The sequence below is a fragment of the Vulpes vulpes genome, chromosome 1 (assembly GCF_048418805.1).
Source record: "Vulpes vulpes isolate BD-2025 chromosome 1, VulVul3, whole genome shotgun sequence".
NCBI lineage: Eukaryota > Metazoa > Chordata > Mammalia > Carnivora > Canidae > Vulpes > Vulpes vulpes.
The window spans coordinates 169,382,932-169,400,211 of NC_132780.1; the positions used below are offsets into that span (position 1 = coordinate 169,382,932).

General features: G+C 39.2%; 1 protein-coding gene across 1 annotated transcript in view; it reads left to right on the forward strand.

Annotated features, from left to right (window-relative positions):
* The window catches only part of SH3BGRL2 (SH3 domain binding glutamate rich protein like 2), a 79,598-nt gene that overhangs the window by 38,693 nt on the left and 23,625 nt on the right, over positions 1-17,280 (forward strand). Inside the window, exon 3 of the mRNA XM_072749243.1 lies at positions 16,443-16,628. Within this exon, the coding sequence (XP_072605344.1) occupies positions 16,443-16,628 (186 nt within the window). The remainder of the gene's footprint in view (positions 1-16,442; positions 16,629-17,280) is intronic.

Below are 17,280 nucleotides of genomic sequence, written 5' to 3' on the forward strand. Positions count from 1 at the left end.
CATTTTGTCAAAAGACTAGATTGACAGGCCATTGAATAATTATTGTAGGACAAATGATTGATGTCAGGACTATGGTCCAGGCATCAGCAATTTCACATTCATTGTTTCTGCAGCTTCGTCATTTGCTGATGTAGTATGCAAAGCCGTTTAAAGTCAAAAAGGTATAGCGTATGTCCCCTGCCCTCCAGAATATAAAATTCTGTCTAAAATTCTTGTCTACTTGACAAAACCCACTAGCTCTCAGATACAAAATGAATTTGAGTAGCACATTCTCTGCAAGTTCAGAGGAAGTGGAGAATATTCTGGACATAGGATGAGACTATGAGATGTGGGTTCTAATAAATTGGGCATTGCAGGAAAAGTAGGACTTAAATATTAAGAAGGCAAAAGGGCACTCCTGGCAAGGGAAACAAGGAGAGGTCTCTGTGGGGAGGAAGTACATGTAGGGAAAGGAGAGGTAGGAGATGGCATTGAGAAGTTGGGACCTCGAATGCCAATCCCACACACCTTAGCCATTCCCCAACAGTACCCATCCTCTTCTCTCCAGCACTAGGCAACCACTATTGTACTTTCTGTCTCTAGATTGGCCTATTCTGGACATTTTTATAAAGAGAATCATATAGTATGTGGTCCTTTATGACTAGCTTCTTTCACTGAGCATGTTTTTAAGGTTTATCCATGTCATGGTATGTATCAGTACTTCATTTATTTTTATGGCCAGATAATACTCAAATCTATGGATGTATAATGCAAATTCTTGAGCCCCACCCAAGCCTTACTGAGAAACTTTGGGGTTGACCTTGTTTCCATAGTCTGGTCTGATAAGCTCTCCAGGTAATCCAGATATACCTGTGGGTGGAGAGCCATTGCTGCAGGGTGAGTAGGGGAGGGCATGAGGCTGGAGAGGTGGACCTTGTGGACCCAGGCATGGATTTTTTTCTTTCATCTCAAGGATAGTGGGAAGTTACTGAGAGGTTTTTAAACAGAGATATGAAGCCATTAGGTTTATGGTTTAATAAAACAGTTATTTTAGCTTCATTGTGAAAAGCAGTTTGGGGGAATCTGGTTAGAAGAAGACGCAGGAAGCTGTAGATGAGAGACTGTGGCTTGGCATGCATTAGTGGGAGTGAAAATGGAGAAACATGGGTAGGTTCAAGAAAAAATTTGAAAGCAGAAAGGACATGGCTTGATTAATTGCATCATCAGAGAGAGTCAAAAATGAAGTTCAGGTTTATGGATTGGACAGGTAACTGGATGGTGGTACCATTACTAAGATCTTCTGAATTTTCTGGTTTTCAAATATGTGAGTAAATTTTTTTAAAAAGATTTTATTTATGTTTTTGACAGAGAGCGTACATAAGCAGGGGAGCAGCAGCAAGCAGAGGGAGAGAGGGAAGCAGGTTCCCCACTGAGCAGGGAGCCCCATGTGGGTCTCAATCACAGGATCCTGGGATCATGACCTAAGCTGAAGGCAGACACTTAACTGACTGAGCCACCCTGCCCCCCCATATATGAGTAAAGCTTAAGCATCCATTCCTCCCCCTAGAATCTGTTCTTTTTGACAAGCCCCAGAGACAACATAGGATGACATTTGAGTTATATACTATATAGAAAATTCTCTTGGGAGATGTGCCACAACATCTAGAACCCTAACCAACATTGGTATGTATACTAATATGTGTGTGCCTCTCCAAAAAGTATAAGATGTTTGAGAAGATGGAAAACAAAGATGTAACAAGGTGTTTGGACTCAGGGGTGTGTAGAAGTCTTGCCAAGGAAGGTAAATTTGCGTAATTTAGAGAAAAGAGATGATGGAGTGTTTTGTTGAGAAGAGAGAGAGGAGATATCAGGCTGCATTCAGTTCTCAACAGGCCTAGGATGTGAGCTGAGGTACTCTGGCTGGATGGCGGTATGTGAGATCCAGTGTCCCCCAGGATTCCATGACTCTAGAGGTGAGAGCATAAGATTGTGTAGCTGTCTTTCTACAATGTTTATTCAGAGTCAAAGAGGAATTATAAAATTCTGAAAAGGTAGTGATATGTGCTTGAGAAGGACATTCTTGTCTGCCTTTAGAAGGGAGTGGGTAGGACAGTAAATTTCTGGGTTGTGTGACCAGCAGAGAATAGAGACTTCAGAAATGGGGAGAAATGGGCAAGATAGGAAGGGTAGAAGTTGCAGGAGTTGGTGGCTGAAGGAAAGAAAGGAGGAGATTACTTCATGATTACTGGGAAACTGGGAGGACTCCTGATGGAGCAGTTGTGGAGAGAGGGGGCTGCTGGGAAAGACACTGGTTTAGTTTTTAACACAAACAAATAATTATGTGGGATTAAACATGTAAGCGTGGTTTTGAAAAATAAAGTCACTAAACTTGAGATAGCAGATTTTATAGACTCCTTTAACTTCTTAAATTTTAACTGAATTTTTAATTCAGTTCTGCTATTGTCCTACTTAGCTATCTTTTAAAATTATGCCAAGAATTAGAAGCAAATAATGTCTCAATAACCTATGATCTGGAATGTGAAACGGGTTGACTAAGCTATTCGAAAAATATTTATTCCCAGTCAAGAAATATGTACAGGTAATGTTTTCATTAGTGGTGGTTAGATTTGAGTTCATGGGAAGAATTGTTCTGCCAGTGGCAATCTCTCTCTGTTCTGAATTATTTCTTTAAACTCAAGAACAATAGACCGTAGATTCTGACACCTGCCTAAGTTTCAGTTAGGGAACTAAATGAAATTATTAGATTTAATTACATCCAAACTTCTTGATCTGTAATTCCAAAAGAGAGACAACTATAACTCACAATTTAAAAAAAAAAAAAAAGGTGTTTAAATTGACATTGGCTCTCAGTGTTAAAATAAATACATCAGTACTGACTTTAAGTCTGAGGGTGTACCGTGGGGACATTTGTTAATTCCTCCTTCCTTGACTGAAATCTCTTGTTCTCCCTGTGCCACTTTGTAGTTTTAACTTTGGCATTCCTTTTCTCAGTTCCTGTACGCAGCAGAGATGGGAAGGTCAAAAAGGTTATTCCTGTGAACACCCAACAGTGAACAGTGCCCATGGCCTGCCTGTTGTGCCCCCTTCGGTTCCACGAGCCCCTGCACAAAGGTCTACCTCCTCCTCCCTCTCGCTCCGCTTTAGCTCGCTGCCCAGGCCAGGATGGGAACATGGCATGAGCATGAGCCTGCGTGCGAGATAAATACTCAGGACATGTTCTACTAGTGAGAAAGTGTTATGTTCATATTTAAAGGGAAACCCAGGGATGCCTGGGTTGCTCAGTGGTTAAGTGTCTGCCTTTGGCCCAGGGCGTGATCCTGGAGTCCCCAGATCGAGTCCCACATCAGGCTCCCTGCATGGAGCCTGCTTCTCCCTCTGCCTGTGTGTGTGTGTCTCTCTCTCTGAATAAATAAATAAAAATAAATTAAAAAAAAATAAAGGGAAACCCATTACTAAAACGTACAGTCCCAAAGAGTGGATCCCGTGTTTAAATCAAGTTTTATAGTTCAGACACTGTCAGTGCTTGAATATTGACCCCCTGTAACTCACCGCTCATTTGGGAAATGAGCTGAAGTAAGGCAGAAGCAAGTGTCTATCCTTATGCCTGGTACAGTGCCTGATACTTGCCAGACCTTCAAAATATCCTTGTGGCATGAACAAATGAGTAAGTCAAGGAATGAATGAAGAAAGAGAAGCCAGGTGACTATGGAGTTATATGGGGTCCAGGTATCCCCAGTGACCAGCAGAATACACTTGCTTAAAGAACAGAATAGAGGATGAGGTTTGTGGCCTTTGAACAAAAATTGTAACAGTAACTAAAACGTGTATGGAGTTCTTTCAGTGGACCAGGTACAACTTGGGGAGCATTATGTCATTTAATTTTCAGCTTAGCCCTCTGAGCTGAATTATGACCTATACTTCACAGATGGGGAAACTGAGGCTTTGATAGAAAAAGGAACTTATCTGCGGTGAAATTAATCCATTCCTTTCTGCCTGCCCAGGACTGGAACATGACTCAGAGCTAAGAGGTCCAAAAGAGGATCAGGCCACTGCTATTGGCATCATTATCACAATGTTGCAAACATCATGAACAAAGTGCCAGATGAACCAGTGACCCTCACAGACCTCAGAGCCAAGCTTGCTGTGGCCAGACTTCTTCCCCACTGCCTTTATTCTTTACACTGTCCCTGTTTTTAGTGCTACCAAACTGAGCTCAGAGAGGCTCCCTTCATCTAGTTTGATAACAGAGTGTGTGGTTTTCATTTAGGTAGGTTATTTTTGTAACAGTATGAAGTTTTGGACTTGTAGGCAGTTCTCTTGTCATACTGAGTCATCAACAAAGTGGTGTTTTGTTAATAGGAACAGGAAAGTTAAGGGAAGGAGGTAGATTGGTGGCGTGACTTTGTGAAATTGTTTTTGTTGTTTTGTTTTAGCCGTTGGTTGATGTTTGAGGTGATGTTGGGACATTTAAGCATAAGTTTCCAGAAAGGCTTTGGAACCATGGGATTGATCCTTGTGAAAGAGGCCAATTTTGAAATGCAATTTTTAGATATATTTTCATAGAGGTGATAGTTGAAGTTGTAGAAGTTTGTGATGTCTTCAAGGGCAAAAGTATCAATATGAAGAGAAAACAGATTATAAAGGATATTGCCCAGATGTTAAGATGTCTCTATTTGCCTTATTCAAGTGCTATAAGTATATGCTAATGTTCCTGTCTTTTCTGACTCTACATTTAGTACCATGTCTCATTTATGTTAATTTATAGAAAATATATTAGCAATTTAATATGCTACTATATTTACAGTGAAGCTCAGATTAGATTTTTAGGATTTCCTTATCCGTCTGGTAACTTTTCTACTCCCAAGCATGCTAGAATACTTCCAGGCAAAGAATATCAAGATTTAAGCTATACTTTTAGAAAATATGGTGGGATTTTATTCCCTCCATTTTTGCTGGTTTTGCAAGATAGGAATTTGCAAATTTCCTTTTAAAACCTAGTATAAGAAAAAGGGCACTGAAAAATTAGAATAATAGAATCTAATATTTCTCAAATGTTTGGAGCAGAGATTTGCCTTCTTGTTTGGAAATTATTTAGACTTAAGCATTATAAAGACTTAAACATTTTAGTCTCATGTGCATGCATATGCATGTTTCTTCTGGTCACTACAGGTTTTTTAGTGCAGTAGTCTATGAAGTTTTTTGATTACATGCCCTAATAATAATTTAAAAATTCTTTGACTGCAGCCCGGGTGGTTCAGTAGTTTAGCGCCGCCTTCAGCCCAGGGCCTGATCCTGGAGATCCGGGATCAAGTCTACGTCAAGCTCCCTGCATGGAGCCTGCTTCTCCCTGTGTCTCTGCCTCTCTCTCTCTCTCTTTCACTTTCTCTCTCTCTCTCTCATGAATAAAGTCTTTTAAAAAATTATTTGAGCATATATCCCCAATATGTGTATATTTTAAATAAATAGTGTATACTACTATACTAATAAAAGATGTATATCATAAAATGTCCACAAAATAGCAATAAAAGTCATGGGATACAGTTCAAACAGTATTGTTAATTTTATTTTTCAATGATAAAACTTTCTCATCAAAAACAGTTTTTCTTAGTGAAAACAGTGTGAGCCAACAATCAATACTACAATTTGCAGGTCTGCTTTAACAGTTTTCATTGTTGAAAAGGTAACTCCCCAAGAATGCATAGATGCAGATGGAGGGTGAGAATCATTATAATTAAAGAACAATGGTAATAATTTCTCTGATCCCATTCGTCATGCTAAAGTTATTAAATTTTGATAGTTAAAATTATACTGTCTTCCTGATGTCAGTGAGTTATTCCTAAAAACCAGTGAAGGATCTTACATTTTTACACTGAAAATTTTAAAAACTCTGAAATTTTCTATTTGAAAGGCTTTTAGATTAGAAAGTTATATTTGTAGGTTTTCATAGTGACAGTTTTTATAGATGACAAGCATTGTTTTCAGTTACAATATCAAACATTTCCTAAAATCCATTCTGTAAAAAGTTATTTGAGAAAATATCATATTTACCTTGAATGGATAAGTTACGAAAAAAGAGAGTGTATATCTGTATGTGTGTGAGAGAGTCTGTGTATGTTAGTATGTTAGGTAGCCTACTATTTATATACTTCTCATCATGACAAAAGCACATTTGGAATAGTTTTCTTTTTTAATTAAAAAAAAAAATCTTTAGAACATATTTAAATTTCCAGTGGTAGGATCATGTTCTAAGTACTTAAGAATTTATGCATGCAATAACTCTGAAGATTATAAAAACAGAATATTTGTAATTCAACCAAAATATCCTACCCCAAATGTATATGTTATGGCAACTACATAAAGTATGTTTCTAAATGTTGTATCCTTGGAATATAAAATAAGAAATAATCGCCTCAGGATGACGAGGTCATGGGTGTTTTTGGTTTTTCTTTTAAATAAAAAATTCTTGAGACACCTGGGTGGCTCAGCAGTTGAGCATCTGACTAGCTCAGGGCATGATCTTGGGGTCCCGGGATCGAGTTCCGTATTGAGCTCCCTGTGTGGCGCCTGCTTCTCCCTCTGCCTGTGTCTCTGCCTGTCTCTCTCTGTGTCTCTCATGAATAAATAAATAAAATCTTTAATAAGTAAATAAATAAATCTTAAATTGCAAAGATGACTTAAAAAATTGAAAACAGAAACCAATGCAAATTGGTTAAGAAAACAGGACCAAAAATTTGGACTGATTCAAAAGAAAATGTGTTAAAAGTATTTATTCAAACTCAGTAGTGTTTATATGGTTAATATAAACATATTGCATGCCTGTTAAGTAGCAGGGACTGTGCTAATGATACACAGATGAAAAAGCACAATTTCTTCCATCATTAAAATTGTATTGCTTTAACTTATACCATGTAATACTGGTTGTTTCAAAAGTTGTTCTGTATTTCATAATCCATCTCTTTCTGACACTCTGATTCCTTAAAACTCAAGTTTCAATCTCTTGCTAGACAGCTTCTCTCATTGTTATCTTTGGCTTGGTAACCTGGTATTTGCTTTCTAGTAAGATAACCTGCAATAGACACCAGGCACACAGTATTTTACGTGTAACCTCATGTTTAGTTAACCAGTATCAGAACATTGACAGTTAGCAGATGGCTTGTTGGGGTTTATTCTCCACCCTGCCATACTCCCCAACCATGAAACATTGGTGAATGTTCTAGTTGGGAATGTGTTCACCTGCAGAAAAGGGAGAACCTGGCACACATGAGCAATAAAAGAACAGCCGTTTTGGTCTCTCAGTAAGTCTGCAGGCTGATTTGTTCAGGGCCTGTGTTTCCAGGGTTCTCTTGGCCTTTTCCTGATGCTTACTGGCTCATCGCGGAAGAGCTGCCTCTACACCTCTAGCCCTCACACTGAGGTTCCAAGCAGGAAGGGAGACAAAGGGCTGGGACAAAGGGCCTAGCTTCAGACTCCACATCTGCTTGACCAGGAGAGCAAAGGCTCATCCAGAATCTCCACTTAGCAGACATGGGCTCATGCCTCAGGGGCCAGGTCTGGGTCCCAGGGCTGCCTAGCTGCAGGGATGCCTAATGCCTGGTGAGTCTAACAGTGAGGTGTTAGGTAAAGAATTTGCCGTGAAATTATGCATCTTTGAGATATTCTGCTTAATTGCTAAGAAGTTCCTAGGGTCTTTGACAAGGTAAAGATCATGAGCCTTTCCTGTTTTTGTGGTGGAAAGGAGTTGTCTTAGAGCCCTTTACTTCATGCTTCAGTCCAGCCCCTGCATTGTAAGTTTTGTCAAGTTATAAGAAAATTTTTACTTTGTTTTCTTTCCTCTGCCTTTGACTTTCTCCATGTGAGATTCATAAAAGGTCCTAGTGAGTCCTACATCTACCTCAAGTCGGAAAAAAGAAAACTGTGTACTTGAAGTGTGAAAGTAAGTGAAATGAAGTGTTCCATTGAATCCCTAACGCCTTTGAAAGTACTACCCAGAAGTCATGTTATATTTTTTTTGCAGAGAATCCCATCTAGGGCAAAGAAAGAAAAGCTCGTGTTCAAATGAATGAAACAATTGAGCAAGTGCCTGTTATTGCTTAGTTCTTTTTGTATTTAATCCTCTCAATGAATCTAAGAAAAAAAAATATTTGGTCTATTTCACAGATTTGGCAACTAATGTTGAGAGAGAAGCTTTCTAATTTCTTCAGGGCTACCCAACTGACAGGGCCAGGGTTAAACTCTGGAGAGTCTGTCTGAAAAATACACAGTCCCCTTCCTCCCCCTAATTTTCCCTGTTGTCTTCCATTTGTACTTCATATGTCTTTAAACTTGCTTTCCCACAATTGTGCACACGAAATCTCAATTTTAAAAAAGTCTTCAAATTGAGTATTTCTCTTTATTTGCTAATGACTTCCAAGGTCCAAAGGTACAGCATCAGCTGTGTATACTCCGGAATTCAAACATGACTAGACATGTCTAGAAGTCTATGGAAGGATTCTGACAGGGGCTACTTAATTACATAAATTAATTGTCAGCCTTCTGGGAAAGAACTAATCCTAGGAGAAGAGAGACTGAAGGAGTGCAAGTTTACTTAAAAGTGCCACAGAGTTAGGGGTAAATCTAACTCAAGTACAGTGTCATTTATCTAGCCTGGCCTCTGATCCGATCCCTAGGGACTCTTGGAGCCAGGAGGTTGCCAGTGAAAGAGCTCTACAGACATCTTCACTAAGTTTTTCATGGGTCATTGAGTGTTCATGCCAGGTCAGCCGATTCAGCAGTACCAGCACAGACAGTTTATCGCCCGGGCGCCTGTGGGGGTGGGTCACCAGGCTTGGGTGCAAGCATTGGGGTCCTCGGCAGGGCTGGGTCTTGCAGGCATTTGGAGTTGAAAGGGTAAATACTCATGGTCTTTGTTTGGGCTGCTATACCACAAAATTGACTGAGTAACTTATAAACAAGATAAATTTATTTCTTAGTTTTGAAGGCTGGATGTCTAAAATGAGAGTGCCAGCATGGTTAGGTTCTGGTAAAAGCCCCCCTCTGGTTGCAGACTGCAGACTCCTTGCTATGCCCTCATATGGTGGAAAGGGGCAGAGAAGCTCTCAGATCTCCTTCATAAGGACACTAATCCCATTCACGAGGGCTCTGTCCTCATAAACTAATCCCCTTCCATAGGCCCCCACCTTGTCATACCATCACCTGGGGGGATAGGTTTCAACATATGAATTTGGTGTAGGGCCAAGACAGCTACTCCAAAGCTTGCTTCAGAGCTTCTGGAGATATGGGGGGAAGTGGGTGGGGGTGACAGAAAGCTGTGGTAGCAATTGGAAGCAGAGTCAGGGAAATACTGGTATATTTGCTTTGTTCTCAGTTGTCTTCCACTTGGAAATATATCAACAATTTAATTAAAACATTTGGTCCAAACAAAAAACTACATTATGCACTTGTAATTTTTAAAATTAACTGACAGTAACATTCATTTAATGCTATTTCATTAATGCTACATACAATTTTCTTCTTCCATATCATTGCCAATGTTAGAAGCAAAGCCTTTTTCACATTCAGGGTCTATAGATTGTTCTGAATTATTTAGGCAATTTACAGTTACATGTAGCGTCCTAGACATACTGCTTTTTAAAATCATACAGCTTTGGCATTAATTGAGAAATATTGGCATTTGATCTACAATCCTTTTTGGCTGAACTTCAGTTACATTTGTTCCTAAATTAAATTACTAACTCAGTTTGATCTCTAGAACATCACCTGGAAATCTTTGATGTTCAGGGCTGAAGTGATCATTCTTCAATCATCCATTCAGTTAATATTTACTGAGGGCCTCCTGCATTGCCAGTCTCTGTGCTTACAGAACTGACACTGTAGAGAGAGATGAGCATAAAGTCAAGTACACAGATAAAGAAAATTTTAATAAATTTAGATAATAGAACTTCAGCTAAGGTGGTTAGAGAGTACTCTCCGAGGTAGATTGTCCTAAATGATGAGAGAACCAACACTGCTGAGAGTCAGGAGGAAGCCTTTCTAGCCCTTCCATGTGTGAAAATCCTATCAGTTAACACTGTGTCGTGAGTGTTTGCCACATGCCAGACACGCTTCTAGGCTCTGGGGATACTCCCCAGAGAGCAGAGAACAAAATCCCTGGCCCTATGGAATTTATAATCGGGAGATAGAGAAATAAATGCGGAAAACATACAGTATGTCAGATTTAAGTGCTGTGGTGAAAAATGAAGGCTTGAAGGGAAGTAAGGATTTGGGGGGGGGGGTGGCTGTAAAAATGCAAAATCTGGTTGTCAAGGAAGGCCTCACTAAGAAATTGAACTTTGAACCAGAAATGGAGATCTTTGGTCTAGCCCAGGGCTGACAAACTTTGTAAAGGACAGACTTTCTTCAGGCTTTGGGAGCTCTGTGCCTCTGTTGCAGCCCTCAGCTCTGCCATCCATCGTAGGGCCAGAGCAGCCAGGGCTTGTATGGAAATAGGTGGGTGGAGCTATCTTCCAATGCAATTTTATGGACACTGAAATTTGTATTTCATATGATTTTTACATGTCATGAAATACTATTTTTTTCCATCCTCATTTAAAAATATCCCATTTTTGTCTGTGGGCCATACAAAAACTGTTAATGAGCTAGATTTAGCCTGTGGGCTATAGTTTGCCTTCCCATGATCTAACCTAAGAGATTTTGGAATAACTGTTCCTTTTAATTGCTTTGGGTGATGTGTAATGATGTTTGTTTGAATAATAAAATCTAACTCTCATCCTTTTGTAGATATCTTCCTGTTTTGGGTCCAACAACTTTTTTTTTTTCTTTTTCTTGTTTTGTGGTCGTTTTATGAAGAAAATAATGAAAATTCATCTGTTTATTCAGTGACAAGTATTCATTTCACTTAAATTTATGTCTTACAGCCTTTATTTCTAGGTGCTGCTATGCAGTAATACTTTTATTTTTCAATCCATCATACTACAGTATTTCTGAAGACATTTTAAATAGTTAAGAATTTCTTCAGTTAGCTCTGCATTGGAGTGTGAGCTATAGAAAAACTTGAGAGGGTAGCTTAAGCAATTAAGGGTTTATTTGTCAAATACAGAAAGGTTTAGAGTGGACTGCACAAGACTGATGTGGCAGCTGTAAAATGTCATCAAGGACCCAAGCTCCTGTCTTTCTGCTTGACCATCCTTAGCGTATGGTGTTTGTTTTCACATTTGCAAAATGGTTTCTGCACCTCCAGGCACAACTTCTGGGTTTCATGGCGGGAGAGGGTGGGGGTAGGGGTAGGGGGGTGGGGGGGCGCGAACATGATGGGCTTTGTGTTTTTATTCATTAAGTCAAGCCTTCTGGAGAACGTCTGCCTTCTATCTCATTGGCCAAAACCATGTCATGTGATGACCCCTGGCTCCAGAGGAGTCTGGTAAAACAGGGATTTGTAGGGGAGCACATCAGCTTTTCCAGGCAAAATCAGCCTTCTGTTATTAAGAAAAAAAGGAAGATTGGCTACTGAGTAAAAACAAAACAAAACAAAAAACTAGCATTATCCGCTGTGGCTTTTAAGTGTGTTACAAAAACAAAAGCCTACCTGAATTATATAGGTCCTTCCATCATGGCTGGATACACATGGGTGAAGGCAGGATCTCTCACCACATTGTTATTCTCTTCCACTTGCTCCTCACAGGTCTTTTGATGTTGATTTTAAGGTATGTTTTGTTTCGGGATAGGTGAAATATGGGGAGGAGAAGCTCTTTGTGTCAAGAAAATAATGGGATGTTACTGTTAGTTGAACTCTGGGTTTATGGCCACACGCCCATGGCAGCTTCCTGTGCCACATGAGAATCTTTTTTTATTACCAGGGCCCCCCTGCCCAGCCAGCTGGCTCTTCTCCCAGCCACTGCCACCTGGGCTGACCTGTCTCCTCCCCACATAAGCCTGGGCACCCACAGTTCAGGCCACGTTCACCTCACCAGATCTGAAAAATAGCCAGTGGTAGCAGCTCGTGACTCGTCTTCCTTCCTGATGCTAATGCCACAGATATCCACGTGAAAACTTCCGATTCTCTGGGTTAAATTTCTGCCCTTTGTTTATTTTTTTTTCAGATTGTCTAATTGTTTTTTTTTTTAATTTATTTTTTATTGGTGTTCAGTTTGCCAACATATAGCATAACACCCAGGGCTCATCCCGTCAAGTGCCCCCCTCAGTGCCCGTCACCCAGTCACCCCTACCCCCCGCCCACCTCCCTTTCTACCCCCCCTTGTTTGTTTCCTAGAGTTAGGAGTCTCTCATATTCTGTCTCCCTTTCTGATATTTCCCACTCATTTTTTTCTCCTTTCCCCTTTATTCCCTTTCACTATTTTTTATATTCCCCAAATGAATGAGACCATATAATGTTTGTCCTTCTCCGATTGACTTATTTCACTCAGCGTAATACCCTCCAGTTCCATCCATGTCGAAGCAAATGGTGGGTATTTGTCGTTTCTAATGGCTGAGTAATATCCCATTGTATACATAGACCACAGCTTCTTTATCCATTCATCTTTCGAGGGACACCGAGGCTCCTTCCACAGTTTGGCTCTCGTGGACATTGCTGCTAGAAACATCGGGGTGCAGGTGTCCCGGCATTTCACTCCATCTGTATCTTTGGGGTAAATCCCAGCAGTGCAATTGTTGGGTCATAGAAATTTCTGCCCTTCGTTTATTTGAATGATTTTCTATAATATTAGTTAATTTTCTGTGGCCTTAGCTCCTTTTTAAGAAAAACTTCTTTTTAATCATCTGGCTTTTCTTACAAGTTTGAATAAATATGGAGGCCAGCATGTGACAACATGCTCTGACTCCTGGGGCTTCATATCCTGTTGGAAAACCTGATTTATAGACACCACCTCTCTGTGACCATATATTGTTTCTTTTAAGTGAAGCTCTCTCTCTCTCAATATAACTTTCTTCTATTCAATCTTTGGAATGTTGACATATTCACACTGTTTGAAAAAGATTAAAGTTCATATGTGCAAAGGGTAAAGACTCTTGCTCCTACTTTGTCTCTGTCACCCAGTTCCCACTCCTGCAGCCTCTAGACAGCTATTTCTGTTAGTTTTTTATATAACCGTCAAGAGTTCATTTGTTAACATAAACATAAGCAAGTACAAGTATGTTCCTTTTTTTTCTCTATCTTTTAAAAATGTTCCCAGTCTATGCATAGTTCTGTTCCTTGTTTTTTTTTTTTTCCACTTACTAATGTACCTTGGAGATCTTTTCATAGCAATGTTAACAGTACATACAGAACTCCCCTTTCTTTCTTTTGAAGTTGTGTGGTATTAAAATTATCTCTTTGTTACACAAACCTGGTCCTATCTCCCCTGCTTTCTGCTTTTAAAACAGATATAGGGGCACCTGGGTGGCTCAGTGGTTGAGCGTTTTTAGCTCAGGTTGTGATCCCAGGGTCCTGGGATGGAGTCCTGCATTGGGGTCCCCGCAGGAAATCTGCTCCTCCCTCTGCCTCCGTCTCTGCCTCTCATGAATAAATAAATAAAATCTTAAAAATAAATAAATAAAACAGATATAATTATTTACATTTTACTCTTTACTGCCAATTATCCTCTTTGTTAGTAACTATCCATTGCTTCTTGAGCATTGTTAGTGTGTGATGATGCATTTGAATTTTTTAAAACAGCAACCAATTTATTACTTTCTCTCTCCCTCAGTTTTATTGACATATAATTGACATATAATATTGTTTAAGTGTAAGGTGTACAACCAATGATTTGATATATCGTGAAAGGATTACCACAGTTAGGTTAGTTAACACATCCATCACTCACATCATTTGAATTTTAATATTCTGTGATACATCTTTCAAATATTTTCTGTAAGGAGGGAGAGGTGTTGAGACATGGATATTTTCACACATTGCTAATGAGAATGTAAATTGACGTGGACTTTTTTTTTTTTTTAAGATTTTATTTATTTATTTGAGCACACAAGCAGGCGAGTGGCAGACAAAGGGAGAAGAAGCATACTCCCCATTGGTCAGGGAGCCTGCATTGGACTCCCAGGACCCTGGGATCATGACCTGAGCCAAAGGCAGCTGCTTAACTGGCTGAGCCACCCAGGCACCCCAACATGGACTTTTTGCAAAGCAGTTTAGCATGGGTCCATCAGGAGCTAGGGAAATGTCTCTACCCTTTGATCTGAGTTCCATTCATAGGGCTTTGTCCTAAAATAGTGTTGAGAGATACAGTCAAAGATCTCTAAATAAAGGTGTTTACTACATGATACTTCTAATGGTGAAAATTTACAAGTATTCTAAATACCAACAATTGAGTAGTAGTTAACTGAAAATATGTACATGATGGATTGCTAAGCAGATATTAAAATTCATGCTTTTGAAAAAATTTTTAGTGACTGGACACGGGGTATATTTTTGAGTGAAAGGATCAAGATGCAGCTGTTTTTGTTGAATGTGATCTTATGAAAGAAGGGATCAGTTGAGCAACAAAGGATTATAGTCCAGCGATAAGTGCTCTGTGTGTGTGTATGTGTGTCTGTGGGGCTATGTCTTTGATTTATCCTAGTATTGGGAGTATATGAGTTTTCAGGTTATTCACATTTTGGGGGAGATAAAGAAGTGGGATGGATGTTATGTATATATACATTATATGGAAAACTAAGGTTCAACTATATGTCAGTTTCATTTTTGATCACTCTCATGAACATTTGAAATGTGTTGAATATGTAAAGCTCTACATATGGATATTAAATCCAAACCCTTTAAATTTTTTTATTGGAGTTCAATTTGCCAACATTTTCCTCTAATTCAATTTTGAGAGGATTGTAAGTAACTTCTTGTTTGCTTGTGTTACAATTTCTAGACTTTTAAAAATGCAAATACATTGCTTTCATAGTCAAAGGAACTGAATCATGAAGGACATTGTCCTATGCTAAGAAATCTGTGTGTTCTTCCAAGGGCAATGGGGATTCACTAAAGAAGGATTTTAAGTAGGAGAATGGCATGATTGTCTTGACAAGAACACATTATAGGACCTTGATCAAAGTAGGTGACCATTTTTTACCTCAGCATCATCAACTTTGTTTATCTGCCTTAAATGGTTATAAAGGGAAATTAAGTAGGATAAATAATACTTTTTTTGCAAGCCAGAGTTTTAGAATTATATAACTACATTTCTGAAATTGTGTACCAGTGAGGGAAAAAAGTTAACTTTTTCAGAAATTAGAAGTAGCTTAATTCAAGAAACTGAGATAATGCATCAATTTGGATTTATAACCATACAGTAGTTTTCTTGTTTTCTAATATCACTGGGTGTTAAGATGTCCTATTTTGCTAGCTTTGTATTTTTTGTCCGTATTAACTGTACAATCATGTTAGTCATTCATAAATTTCAACCCAGTGATCAAAATCTCTGTGCTCCTACGTACGACATATTTCCATCTCAGGAGCACACGTCATTGAGGCTTTTTGGAGGAAGTTGGAGGAAATTGATAGAGGCAATCAGTATATGAAAGTTTGTTCTTCAAGCATTTTATTTTCTAGATGACAGGTCTTTCTGGTGGCTTGACCTCTCAGAATGATTCTTTTCTCTGGCCATTAGAAAATTCACTGCACCACTTAAGCTCGTTCTCTGTACACATCCCAGAATTGTTTAGAAAAAGCAAGTTTGTTGAATGTTTTACCTGCTGTGTTTAAGATACTGAATATTGTCACCCTGTCTGAATTATTTAGTGTGTACCCTTAAGTAAGAAGATTCATAAGATTTTGAAAACCTACAGATGTGTTTGCAGCTCTTCAAGAGCATACCTGACCCCTAGTGACCAAAGAAGGGAACATAAAGCTGAGAGGAGCAAAAAGGGTTAAGGAATAGAGTTCAAAGTAAGATGGTGCTTGTTGTTTACTCTCACCTTAGAAGTGGAGAACATTTTTCTCTTGTGAATTGATGAAAGGATGCTTTCATGACAGTGGCTACAGCTGTGGAATATCTGAAAGAGACTGCTGAGGGAATAAAAATGTTGCTGCTCCCAGGAATCAGTGAAATGTCGACATCTCAAATGGACTCTACATGGTTTTCAAATGGTTTTGGCAGAGGGAGCTTTCATAACTGTAAATGTCAACTTCTGTAAGTAGGAGAGAGAGTGCTTATGGCCTACTGAGAACTGAGTTCTCACCTCATACATAATCTCATCCTTCCAGGTTGTGCCCCAAAGTTCTGGGGAGTCTATCTAGGTAAAGAAATCATCGTGTGAGGACTTGCATAGACTTCTGCTGGATATCCAGTGAGGGGATGATGCATGGTGCCTAGGAAAATTACCTCTTTTTTTTTTTTTTTTCGTCAGTGACCTCTGACAATGAGAAACCAAATCTAGTTCAATTTGGAAATATCTACATATTGTTTCAGATGAGCATTTCTCCTTATTTGTTTGTCTTCTCTCTTTAGATAAAGAAGAAGCAGCAGGATGTGGTTAGATTTCTGGAAGCCAACAAGATAGAGTTTGAGGAGGTGGATATCACAATGTCAGAAGAACAGAGACAATGGATGTACAAAAACATCCCCCCAGAAAAGAAGCCCGCTCAGGGCAACCCTCTGCCACCTCAGATATTTAATGGTGACCGATACTGTGGGGTAAGTAGCCAGATTGTTACCATGCTATTTCTTTGGGTGATTCAGAATATCTAGAGTGAAGTTGGGTTTTTTTCAGTGAGGACTGTGTCCTGTGCACCCTATGCTGTTCAGATTCACAGTCTAATAGAGGGTATATGAGTCCAGGGACACAGACCGTGTGTGAATGTGAGTGTGTATGTGTCTGTTGGTCTACCTGTCTCTGTGATTGAGGAAAGTTGTGGGAAGGGGTGTGTATGTGTGTGTTTATTGTGTTCTAAATTTTAAAGCAGATTTTTTTTGATTAATATGTTTTAGGGGTAGAGTGGAAGGGAGTATCCTTGAATCTTTACCCCTCTATTGTTTAAAAAACTGCTAGTAGCTGATTATAAACCAGAGTTTCTTTTTTTAGGATAATGAGCCAGATGGATCATTATGAACATCTAAAATACCTTAGGTGCCTTCCTCCTATGTGTAGCATATGAGAAGATAAAGTCATTTTTGTCTAATTATCTATTTTCCTTCTTATTGGGTTAAGAAAAAAAAATTGAGAAACTTCTTCCTGATGAGTAGTTAAGGTTTTCCATTCATCATGCTCTGTTTAAGTGTTTGTTTTGAGACCTGTACTATAGTTCTTTAAGCATGGCCTGAAGAAGGGGAAAGGGCTATAGTGCTG